We start from the raw sequence: 13,252 nt of genomic DNA on the forward strand, positions 1-13,252 counted from the left end.
CAGGAACTGGATGTTAGGCCAGAGCCTAAGAAGGGTGATGATCAGGACCAGGTGTGCAGATTGCTGATGGGATGCAGGTGCGGAAATCAAGAGCGCTCCCCGGAGCGTTCCCGAACCCTCGGGAAACTGGAGATCACGAACAGAAACACTAGTCACCAGACAGGACCCGACTCAGACTGCCGGGATCGTTACAGGTTCATGCTCTACAACATTTGCAGAGTATGACCCTACCTTACACAGAAAGCGGCACAGGTCCTAATCCAGGCACTTGTCATCTCCCATCTGGATTACTGCAACTCGCTGTTGGCTGGGCTCCCTGCCTGTGCCATTAAACCCCTACTACTTATCCAGAATGCTGCAGCCTGTCTGGTGTTCAGCCTTCCCAAGTTCTCTCATGTCACCCCGCTCCTCCGCACACTCCACTGGCTTCCAGTTGAAGCTCGCACATACTACAAAACCATGGTGCTTGCCTACGGAGCTGGGAGGGGAACGGCACCTCCTTACCTTCAGGCTCTGATCAGACCCTACACCCAAACGAGGGCACTACGTTCATCCACCTCTGGCCTGCTAACCCCCCTACCCCTACGGAAGTACAGTTCCCGCTCAGCCCAGTCAAAGCTATTCACTGCTCTGGCACCCCAATGGTGGAACAAGCTCCCCCACAACGCCAGGACAGCTGAGTCACTGACCACCTTCCGGAGACACTTGAAACTCTACCTCTTTAAGGAATACCTGGAATAGTATAACAGTAAGAGCATCTGCTAAATGACTTAAATGTACAAATAAAAATAAAAAAAAGCTCACAAACAGGGATGTAAACACATTTCTGGGATCTTTTATTTCAGCTCATGAAACATGCGACCAACACTTTACATGTTGAGTTTATATTTTTGTTCAGTATAATAACAATACATATTGGCCCCACTGTTATGAGCACAGCAGCAGCGGTGGCGATCAGTTCTGCATGGCAGGTAGTCTAACATTTTTGAGAAAGACCGGGGGAGGCGCGCCGCGTGCACTAACCAAACCTGGCCTGTGCCACTGAATCTGTCTGTGGAGGACAATTTCGCCCTGACCGAGCCGCGTGAGCAAAACGGCTCCGAGATTATTGTATAGGCTCCATTTCGACGCACGAACGGCTCTGATCATCTGATTGCGATGATTTAGGAGGGATTGTCATGTGGATCCTGTTGCCGTAGCCTAGCCTACAGAGAGGGTAGCCTACCAGAGCTAGAGCGAGATTGGGTCGTGATGCAGCAGTGTGTTTGACGGCTTGTCACGTCGGCTATACTTATCTTTGAAGATCGTGCTTAGAATGTAACAGCCTACATTAAACCAGCTCATGGGACAGACAGAAACAGAGTTGTTATAAGTTGAGAGAACGGATCACCGTCAGCGCTGACATGCACATCATTGTCTACTTCCTCTGGTGAGGATATTGAATCGTGTCTCTCTCTTTCCTCTCATCCTCCTCATCCTTCTTCCGGCATCACTGACGGAGGCTGCTGATGCTGCGGTAGCTCGTGAAAAAAATCTCCGTAGCAACTACCTGGACCGGGCTGTGCCGACTAGATGCTGTGAATTATCCCGTAGGAATGTGATTTGGGCTATACCGGAGGGAAGGCATCATAGACATTGCGTTTCGTTTGCTCGGGTTTGACACCGTCGCTGTCGTCATCATTGCTTAGGAAAGAGCCATAGGCTATTGCAATAACTGCTGTTCTGTAAGCTATTGGAAGGCCTTATTATTTGATATTGGTTTGAATCTTATAATGAGTCATGTGTTATGGGTAATATCCGAATAACAATCTGATATTTGCTGTGTTTTTCAAGGAGGTATTCCGGAGACATACAAGTGACACGTGCCAGAAGCGATGTCTGACAAACGGCTAGACAGCCATACATAGCCTATGAGAAAGGTGGGAGGGAATTATTTCTCATACAGGCTAGTTCAGGAGTCGCCAAGTTCTCAGAGTTATCGTTTAGGCTAAATATAGGCGCGAGCTTGCAGATGAGCTTTTGGCTATCCAGTTGAATATGCTTGCCAGATGTTGCCTTTACTGTGATTCATTCAGTTGCATGGGTGGATATCTATCTAGGCTACATTGGGTTGCATTTCTACAGCAAAAAATATCTACTCACTCCTGCATTTCTCAACTAATTAATTAGTCAGTGCCCCCCGTTGCTCATAGACCTACTTTAATAGGCTTACCTACATCATAAGAATACCGGGACTGGGATACAACACTAACTGTGCTACAATGATTCCCGGATCGGCTGCGTCGATGCTCCCATCGATGTCTTCGGAAGACATTAAACTATACCAGCATAACTACGTCCGCAACTCCCGTGCCATCGGACTCCTGTGGGCCATCTTCACCATCCTGTTCGCCATCTTGAACGTGGTGATCTTCAGCCAGCCCTATTGGATCGGGGACGGCGTGGACACCCCGCAGGCCGGCTACTTCGGCCTCTTCCACTTCTGCACCGGCGACGGGATCCAGAGGGAGCTCGACTGCACAGGAACCTTCACCGAGTTCGCTCAGATCCCTTCCACCGCGTTCAAGGCCGCGTCGTTCTTCGTCGGGATGTCAATGATGCTGGTGATAGCTTGCATTGCTTCTTTCACTCTCTTCTTCCTGTTCTCCACCAACACCGTCTATAAGATCTGCGGCTGGATGCAGGGGGCCTCGGGTAAGTCAGTGAGTGCCGCTAGGTCAGCTTGTTTTTGGAGTAATGTCTTGTAAGTAGTCCTAAACCTTCCTCCTGCAAGGTTTGTGTATAGCGTTTTAAGTTAGCTATATGCATACAAATGAACTGAATATTATGGTTAGCTTATCTGGCCTGGTTAAGTGATCAAAATATAACACATATGCCTATTATATCAGTGTCTTCCCGTGCATGGAGCTAGTCAAGTGTTAAGATTTCATGTTTCATGTTAAGAAATAGACTACTGCGGACTGCCCCTGCACTGACACAATGTTGGCCCTACATTGTAACAATTCCAATGAATTAGGAAATAGCCCTATGTCTATCCATCTAGTATGTTTTCCCGTCCTAATATTCTCCTAAACTGGTTAGGAGGGTACTCTGTCCTGCCGACTGTAGGGTGGTAGGCAGGTGGTGCTGAATGAACAGCAATGCCGTTTTAATCCTGTCTGTGGTGCTGAAAAGAGATATGTGATGTGGTACTGTCCATGGTGCTGAACGGAGAGCCATGTAGAATGGTTAGGTATTGCGATTGGCGCTGTCCACGGTGCTGAAGGGACCTGTAGGGGTTGTAATGCTGTACTTATGTCGGTTGACTCTGACCATGGTACTGAATGGACAGCCATGTATACTGAACAAAAATATAAGCGCAACATGCAAAGTGTTGGTCCCATGTTTCATGACCTGAAATAAAAGATCCCAGAATTTTTCCATAAGCACAAAAAGCTTATTTCTCTCAAATGTTGTACACACATTTGTTTACATCCCTGTTAGTGAGCATTTCTCCTTTGCCAAGATAATCCATCCACCTGAGGTGTGGCATATCAAGAAGCTGATTAAACGGCATGATCATCACATAGGTGCACCTTGTGCTGGGGACAATAAAAGGTCACTCTAAAATGTGCAGTTTTGTCACACAACACAATGCCACAGATGTCTCAAGTATTGAGGGAGCCTGCAATTGTCATGCTGACTGCAGGAATGTCCACCAGAGCTGTTGCCAGAGAATTGAATGTTAATTTCCGCCTCCAACGTCGTTTTAGAGAATTTGGCAGTACGTCCAACCGGCCTCACAACCGCAGACCACTTGTAACCACACCAGCCCAGGACCTCCACATCCGGCTTCTTCACCTGCGGAATCGTCTGAGACCAGTCACCCGAACAGCTGATGAAACTGAGGAGTATTTCCATCTGTAATAAAGCCCTTTTGTGGGGAAAACTCATTCTGATTGGCTGGGCCTGGCTCCCAAGTGGGTTCCAAGCCCACCCATGGCTGCGCCCCTGCCCAGTCATGTGAAATCCATAGATTAGGGCCACATTTATTTATTTCAATAGACTGATTTCCTTTAATGAACGTTGAAATCGTTGAAATTGTTGCATGTTGCGTTCATATTTTTGTTCAGTATAGGTTGGTTAGCAGGTGGTTCTGCAGGGAGAGATAGACCAGTTAGAGCTGTCCTTGGTGTTGAATGGACAGCTATAGGGGTTTCACCTGCAGTCATGTTATTGTCACAGGTGCATGCAGTTCAGAATACACTGAGTATACAAATCATTAAGAACATCCATGACATAGACTGACCAGGTGAATCCCTTATTGATGTCACTTGTTAAATCCACTTCAATCAGTGTAGATGAAGGGGAGGAGACAGGTTAAATAATCATTTTTAAGCCTTGAGACAATTGAGACATGGATTGTGTATGTGTGCCATTCAGAGGGTGAATGGGCAAGACAAAATATTTAAGTGCCAGGTGGTAGGTGCCAGGTGCACCGGTTTGTGTCAAGAACTTCAACGCTGCTGGGTTTTTCACGCTTAACAGTTTCCTGTGTGTATTAAGAATGGTCCACCACCCAAAGGACATCCAGACAACTTGACACAACTGTGGGAAGCATTGGAGTCAACATCGGCCAGCATCCCTGTGGAACGTTTTCGACACCTTATAGAGTCCATGCCCCGACTAATTGAGGCTGTTCTGAGGGCAAAGGGGGGTCAGGGTTAGGCAACTCAATATTAGGAAGGTGTTCTTAATGTTTTGTATACTCTGTGTATAACGAGGAGAATATGCATTTAAGTCAGAAGAATTACTGCATATTCCATATACATGGATAGATAAAGTGTGGTAAAAGAGAGGTGAATTGAGGTCCTCAGTGCAGTAGATGTTTTTGGATTATGGTCCAATTCACTTGTAATTATTTTTCGAGCAGTTTGCGGATTCCACTTTTTCCTCGTATGAGTTCAATTTGCAGCTATTTAACCAGTAAAAATGACTAATTCTAATTCACTACACAGGATGAACATAATTACCTGACCCCATGCCAGGTTTCCTTCCCTTCAATTTCACTAAATAATGTCAGGAGTCGCCTGATTGAACATGAATACATTTAAATGGGTTACAGTCATCTTTAGCAGAATAGCCTGAGTACCACGTTGTGTTGATTTCCCACTGGAGCACTGACGCAACAGTGTAGTTACTTAGGCTGTGTCCGAAATTGCAACCTTTTCCCTTTATATTACACTGCTTTTGACCAGGGCACATAGGGCTCTGGTAAAAAGTAGTGCGCTATATAGGAATTAGATATGATTGAATACCATCAAGATACAGTATATTTACTTAGTGTTTTTATGCTAATGTAAGATACTCTTAAATTTGTTTTGTTTTAGAACCTTCTAGATCAGATAAGATTCCATTCCATTAATTCTGTCAAATTCCTGGTATCTTCTTTCCTTCTGCTCAAATCAATCTAAACATGTAAATAAACATTGCATCAAACAGTTCCTGCTCTCTCTCTCTCTCTCTCTCTCTCTCTCTCTCTCTCTCTCTCTCTCTCTCTCTCTCTCTCTCTCTCTCTCTCTCTCTCTCTCTCTCTCTCTCTCTCTCTCTCTCTCTCTCTCTCTCTCTCTCTCTCTCTCTCTCTCTCTCTCTCTCTCTCTCTCTCTCTCTCTCTCTCTCTCTCTCTCTCTCTCTCTCTCTCTCTCTCTCTCTCTCTCTCTCTCTCTCTCTCTCTCTCTCTCTCTCTCTCTGACCACACACACACACTCTGAATGAGAAGGCGATTATTTGGAAGGAGTCCAGGTCTATGATGTGTTATCTTGGTCTGAATAAAGGCAGCAATAAGCCAGTCTTAATGAGGACACCACTGTGCTCGTGGTGCTGCAGTTAGAGAGATGAAAGAGTCGAGGGAAACAAGCAGCCCTTTCAAACCAACAGGAGTTGTGTGTGTGTGTGTGTGTGTGTGTGTGTGTGTGTGTGTGTGTGTATGCGTGCAAGCGTGCGTGCCAGGCCAGGCCAGCTTCACTATTCATCAGAGTCAACCTCCATTACTTTTTGTTTCGCTCAAGGTTAGGTTAGGCAAGGCTTAACTCGGCTTCTATCTGACGTGGCTTGGCAGTGGTGCACAGGTGGTTCACTTTACTTGCATTCCTGATGTGACCCTTACCCTAATGTTATGTTTTCTAGCCTTGAGACTAGAGAGTAATACAAATCAGTACAAGTCAATATAAGCAATATAAGACACAACTGTGGGAAGCATTGGATCAACATGGGCCAGCATCCCTGTGGAACACTTTCAACACCTTGTAGAGTCCATGCGCCAACGAATTGAGGCTGTTCTGAGGGCGAATATATATATATATTTCTCTGGATCTCTCGGTTGAAACCTGGGGAAAAGAGTTGTGAAAAGGCTGCATGCAAAACCCAGGAAATAAGATGCATCGTTAATGAGAGAGTAAAAACCACCAGGAGACATTAGTGGAGGAGCAGTAGAGATTATATTATAGCTACTCAAAATGTCTACCATCCGTGTGTGTAGTGCACTCCATGCGTTTCCTAAAAACGCATAGAGCGCATAAGTGCTCCTTTTCGGTCCCACTCGCCACTTCTCCCTTCCAAGGACTCCCTTCCCTACCTAGTCTCGAAAACCCAACCCTAGGCAACTAGGGTCTGGTTTCAATGACAGACTATTTTGGCATAGAGGAACTTATTCACTGCCTACGTCACTACTTTATCCGCTTGAATAAAATACAAAATAGTAGCTAGCAAGATGGAGATCATGGAGGTTCTTTTTAATGAGTGCATTTCGTAAGTGGCTAGCTTGCATCAACTACCTTGCCTAAAACCACTGTAAAGGTTTTGCCTGCAAACTTTGGTTTCGAATCGCAACGTTCTGGCATGTCTGCCTCGTGATTTGTTGGGAGAGTTATCTGTCCCACCCCGGAAAATGTGAGAAGAGGACCCAACCCGGAACATGTTTTTTCCCCTTATCGAAGTTGCCAAAAGAGTCCGTAATTGAAACCAGACCCTAGTCACTGTTGCCTAGGGTCGGGTTTTCGAGACTGTTCCCTACTCACCCCGATGTCATGGCTACGTTGGCTAGCTAAGCTCATGCGCAGTAACACCTCATCGGGTCTAACGGTCGTCTCGTGCCGAACTGCGCGTATGCAAGCCATCAAATGAAAGGCACTTCTTCGATATAAAGTTGTTTTTGGCTAAAATAAAAACGTTTCAGTTTGTCACTTTCACGATGTTCAACAATTAAGACATTGGCTCGAGTCTAGGTTGTGCCTTTAGATTTCGAGAAAAGGACAACTAAGGAAGAATCTTTCACTTCTCTCATTGACTTATCAAACCCCAAACCCTAAACCCCAGCCTGGTCTATTTGATCTGTTTCGCAAGCGTTCCCGGAAGTCTTGCGATGGTGCACCTCTGGGTTTAGGAACTTTCTTCCTCTTTCTATCCTTAATTTTAACCTTACCCCCATATCTGTCCTTTTTCACTTTATTTTTCCCTCCCTCCCTACCCTTCCTCTGTTCTAAGCCTAATTGCAGTCGGTATAGTACGTGCTTCCTCTCTCTCTCTGTTTTCTCTCTCCTCCCTCGCTTCCTCTCTCGTCAGATCCTGCAGCTCTCCTCCTTGCAGTCTGTACAGTGCGTGCCTCTCTCCCTTTCCCTCTCTCTCTATCCTCACTCTCTCCCTCTGATCCTGGAGCTCTCCACTTGGTGCACCAATTAACAGCGAAAAGCTTAACAAAGCCGTCAGTGCAGGCAGTGCCCTTAGAGGCAACCAGAGCGTGAGGTCAATGATAATTTCTCCTCTGCAAATTTTGTTGTCATGTTGTGCACATTTTTATCTCCTTCCCTCTGTAGTTTCTGCTGTTGTTTTTTCAGCCAGAACATTGTGAATAAGCTGTTGTTCCTGTAGTGAGAAACAAGCACATTGGGAATGACTCATTGGTGTGAATTGCTGTGAGTGAACTAAGACATTACCTAGACCTAGAGAATGTGTGAGCTCAAGAACATTGAATCTATCCTACTGCATGTACTGTTTAGGGTTATGCTCTTACTAGCACTGATTGTGCAGATAACAGCTATTTTGAGGAAGATTTTTGTGATCATGATGTGGTTGTTTTGCCTACATTAGTGATTTTAGGTTGCTCTGGATAAGCGTATGCTAAATGCATGGTAAAGGCTAGAGCCCTGCGTTAGAGTGTAAAAGTATAAGGTCCATTTCGGTCCCATAGCTTATTGAGCTCTGTTTTCTGCCCTACAGCACGCTCTGTTAAAGGCCATGTTTCATAAAAGAAAGATGTATATATATATATATAATTAGTAGTGCATATACTGTATGTATCAATCTGATATGTCAACAATCAAACAAAATCTGACATTGTAAATTGGTGATAAAATCGATTATACAGTATTCTGCTGGGCTGCACACACACCATAAAAACTTGAAATAGAACATTGTCCTTGCTTGATGTTCAGGGGAAGGCCATTTGACTGCCTGGCTGCACCAGATGGCTGTGTGCGAGTGTGTTTCTTTTGACAATGAAGCACTGGACTACAGCCGTATAGTTTTTAAACTAGAAGAAGACAGAGAGACAGGAGTAGGTAAGAAGGAGTCTACTGAGGAAGGATGGATCTATCAAGACTGAGGAAGGATGGATCTATCAAGGTTTTCAATGGCCACATTTTGGGGATGACTAAATGCAAGAAAATGTTGTATAAACAACTCATTTACATGTTTTTATTGTAAGATTACAAAGCAATAACTTTTTCATAGCATGTTTGTCATATTGGTCTTCACATTTGTACTAACTTCTGTGGTAACTTAAACATTAAGACAAATACACTTACAGTTTATGATTCAAAAGGTCTCAAATAAATGAAAGTCTCATGTCCATGGTGAATACATTTTTATTCATGTATATCAGACACACCACACCCCTTACAAAAAAAGATTGCAGTTTGAAACTGCAGTAAAGGTGCAGTAACTGCAGTTGACTGTGGCATTTTGGATGCAGTAATTGCAGAATAACATGAGTGTACTGCACTTGAACTTCAGTTATACTGCACTGTAACTGCAGTTACCCTGCAAAATTACTGCAGTAAAAAAACGGTTATTTTGGACACAGTATTTGCAGCATACTGCAGTTATACTGCACTCTAACTGCAGTTATACTGCACTCTAACTGCAGTTATACTGCATTGTACTGCAGTTGTATTGCAGTCTGACTGCAAAGCATCTTCAGAGTAGGAATAGTGATCTAGGACCAGCTCCCCCCGTCAATGTAATCATATTGTAAATGTGCACAAGCCTATTAAGCTAAATTATACCAAGACAACACAGCCCATTTCCAGTGAAATCAAGAGGGGTATTTTTCTTGCCAACCTTTTCAGTCACCAATGCATCATTAAACAGGCAGGGAAACGAAGTAGTTTGACAAAAAGTGTTCAATAGTAAATAGTCTTTAAAGTATAGCAAGAAAATATATAGTTGTTATTTTCTAGAAACCTAGCTACAGTCCACTTAGCTAGTTAGCTAGCTCGATAGCTAAGGTCAACTCAGAGACTGATGGTGTGAGTTAGGTAATGTTAGCTAGCTTTCCCCCAGCTGTTTCAGTGTAGCTAGCTAATGGCATTTTTATCAACTTTATCAATCAGATGGATAGCTAGCAAATATATTCATTTTCCCCTCTCATCTAAAGCTGCCAGATACATCCTGCCAGTTGCTAGTAAAAAAAACAACCTGTTTTTTTGGGGGTAATGCCTTTACAAGTGGTGTATATTATATTTTTATTGGCAAATTGAACTTGCAACATGACCTTAAATGAGACACAACCACATGGCTATCTGGCTCACACACATAAACACAAACATACGCACACACACACATGCACACAAGCACAGACACACACATGCACACACACATACACTGCTTGCTTAGGTTTAAGTGCACACCTAGGGACTTACTGTAGCGTTTGTTCCTATTAGTGCTTTGGAGTGTGTGTGTTTGCGTGTGCATCAAAGCCAGCATTTGAGCGTTTGGAGGTAATTCAACAAGGAACTTGGGGAGTAAATGTAATGCTCGATGTCATTACATATCAGCCTCAGAAGAACCACTTCAGGCTGACGTTGGGGAGAGGGGAGAAATATACACTCTACCATCACATCATGGAGTGTTAAAGAGAAAAATGAAATGAGTGGTGAGAAATTAAGGATAAAAAAGATAAAAGGAAATAGGTTGAGAAAAAGAGAAGAGCTGCAGCAAAAAGCGGAGAAATGGCAGATAACACATTTAATAGAAACATAAGCTTTCTGGACACAGACAGACAGACAGACAATGTATGAAAATATGAGGTTGAGAATATGATGATTCTCTCTCTCTCTCTCTCTCTCTCTCTCTCTCTCTCTCTCTCTGCTCTCTCTCTCTCTCGCTCTCCCTTTCTCCCTTTCTCTCTCTCTGGCTCTTATTCTCACAGTCCATTAGCTTCACTGAGAGGCTGTTACTGAAAGGAGCATTAAAGACCAGTTAATTGGAGAGATGCATTGCTGCAGGAGAGAGAGAAAGAAAGAAAGAGAAAGAGAGAGAGAGAATGAGGGAGAGAGAGAGCTCTGTGAAAGAGAGAGCCAGCACCATTAAACCTGAAGACCAGATGTGGCCAGTGTTTGCAATACAGAATGTGTGTGTGCACATGCATATGTGCATGCATTCCTGCACTGGAGTGTGTGAGTGTTTCAGAGAGCACCATCAGATCCCTACACTGTAAGACTTTTCTGTAATTTGAACAGTAAAATACCGTAAATGTGTTTTACAATATTAATACTGTAGATTGCACTGCATTATGGGTAAAATGTTGAAAAAGACTGTTATTAACTGTATTTAGAAGCTTCCTGTAAAAATTACTCAGACATACTGTATTTCTTTACAGTAATAGCTTATGCCTACTGTAGATTCAAATTCTTATTAGTAGATTCAAAAAAAGTTATTATTACCTCATGCTGTCAGGTGAGATGTTATTATATTATTATATTATTATATTATATTATGTAAATATCTTCTTAAAGCAGCTGCTGGATAGGTACGGTACCTTGACTTGTTTATTATTATCTTTATTGCTAGCCAATGTTGAATTACTGCATGCCATTTCGGTCTGCTCTAAATTGCTCGTAAATAACTTGCTGTGCAACCAAGAAAAATATCACCTAGATAATAATTGACAGGTATGTTGTCACCATTACTACAGACAAATTGGCTTGATTCTAGCGGTTCAAAAGATATGACCAGTATTATTTTCCTTACTTTAAAACATTATAACATCCCTGTCAATTTACAGCAGGTATGTTGTAATGTGTTTTTACAGTAAGGAAAATAGTACTGTCAAAGATATAACTGCATCTATGCTGTAAAGCCAATTTACAGTATTAAGCTGGCAACTCTGGTGCCAGTATAATGCTGTACATTTACAGGGAAAAGTTTTACAGTGTAGGGAAACTTACCAACAGACTGCAGTCTACTGCGTGATGCGTGACCTTCAATTTCTCTCTGCCCCTGGCCTGATGAGGAGGCACTTAAATCTGCCGTTCAATTTGAAAACAAACATCAAGCCCCTTACAGCACCGAATCATAAACAAAGTGAATATGCATGTTGGCATCAGACTAATAGATTGTTAGTGGTGATGATATATTAGTTATTTACCCATGCCTGACTCCTGGAACCTCAGCCATATGCCGTAGACACGTAATCTATGTCTGCAGGATTGTCCACGGCTGTGTTTGTGTGTGTTCGTGCATATTGAATCACACACGCTCTCTCTGTGTGCTTAAATGCAGTAATGACCCCTACCCTGTGTGCTGTTTAATTCTGTGGAACATGACACTGTGTTCCTGTCCACTAGATTGAGTGAGTGAGTGGGCCATAGGCCATCTGCTCATCAGCCAGGGACCCAGGGTTTAGGGTGGGTCGTCAGACAGGGTTAGGAGGGTTAGGGAGGGTCATCTGGAGGTTTGTAGGGCTCATCAAAAGCCGACGGTTCGAACACACACCCTCTCTCAAAGGACGTGTCAAAATCTTGTGTGGGCACAATCTTTTACTGACTTCAGAGCAGTGTTATGGAGCCCCAGTGAATTGAGGATCCCTACCCTGTTAGTTGACTAGCTGATTCTGGATCAGTGGAGTGAGTCATCCTCAGCAGTTCCTCTGAGAGAGACAACCTCCTGTTAAATGTAATGTCAAAATGTAGATTTCCGTCTAAATAGACATACACAAAAGTAATTATTTATCACGAGGGGGCCATAAACAATACATATTAGTGCTTATACTGCCAGATAGAGTAAAATCTCACATTTTGTCACACCAGCCTTCGCTTTGGCTCCCCCTCCTGTCCAGCTCAGGTGCTCGGTGTTGCCGGCCTTCTAGCTGCTGCCGAACCTGCTGCTGGCCACGCCCTTCACTCATCAACCCCGGACTTGTCTCGTCATCATTACACACACCTGGTTCCAATCCCCACTCTATCACTGTATATATACTCCCTTTGTAATTTGTCTTTGTCGGTCATTGTATATGTTGCTTGTTTTCCTGAGAGGAATCTCTCCTACTATTTCCTGAGTACTTTATATTTTGCACTGTGGGTTTCGTCCCACTTTAAGCTATGGTACTTTAATAAATTCAGTAGTTCTAAACCTGTGACTGCCTCCTGCCTACTCCACTCTACACTTGTGACAGAATGACCGACCCAAGGAAACAGGAGGCAGCAGGACATCCCGACCTCTCCGCTGTAGGTGCTTGGAGCACCTCGGGACTGCCATGGACGAGGTTATCCGGACCGTACGCCAACTGCAGGCTACACCTCCACCTTCCCAGCTCCTCACGGTCATTCCAGCAACCCCACCACCATCTACACCACCTGGTCCGATCAGCAACGTCCACCTGCCTCTCCCGGAGTGGTTTGATGGCACCCCAGCTCGCTGTAGGGGGTTTCTCCTGCAGTGTGACCTCCAACTTGCACGTCATGCTGGGACGGCTTACGAGAGGGACAAGGTGGCCTTGGTGATTTCAGTGCTTACACACCGGGCTCTGGAGTGGGCGCACGCCGTCTGGGAGAGGGACGGTCCAGAAGTACAGTCCTATGAGCGCTTCACCCAACTCTTCTGTGCCGTTTTCGACCACCCAACAGAGGGCCGAGAAGGAGGTGAGCGTCTCCTCCGTCTGCTCCAGAGGTCCAGGACAGCGTCTGAGAACACTCTGGATTTCCGGACGGTGGCTGCG

General features: G+C 44.3%; 1 protein-coding gene across 2 annotated transcripts in view; it reads left to right on the forward strand.

Moving 5' to 3' along the window:
• Nucleotides 1-1,002: 1,002 nt before the first annotated feature.
• LOC121577384 (LHFPL tetraspan subfamily member 3 protein-like) overlaps nucleotides 1,003-13,252 on the forward strand; it is a 72,389-nt gene continuing 60,139 nt past the window's right edge. For both annotated transcript variants that reach the window (XM_041891140.2, XM_041891141.2), the window contains exon 1: nucleotides 1,003-2,694. In XM_041891140.2, coding sequence (XP_041747074.1) covers nucleotides 2,262-2,694 — 433 coding nt within the window. In that variant the 5' untranslated portion in view covers nucleotides 1,003-2,261. The remainder of the gene's footprint in view (nucleotides 2,695-13,252) is intronic.

This window comes from Coregonus clupeaformis, chromosome 11 (assembly GCF_020615455.1).
Source record: "Coregonus clupeaformis isolate EN_2021a chromosome 11, ASM2061545v1, whole genome shotgun sequence".
Classification (NCBI taxonomy): domain Eukaryota; kingdom Metazoa; phylum Chordata; class Actinopteri; order Salmoniformes; family Salmonidae; genus Coregonus; species Coregonus clupeaformis.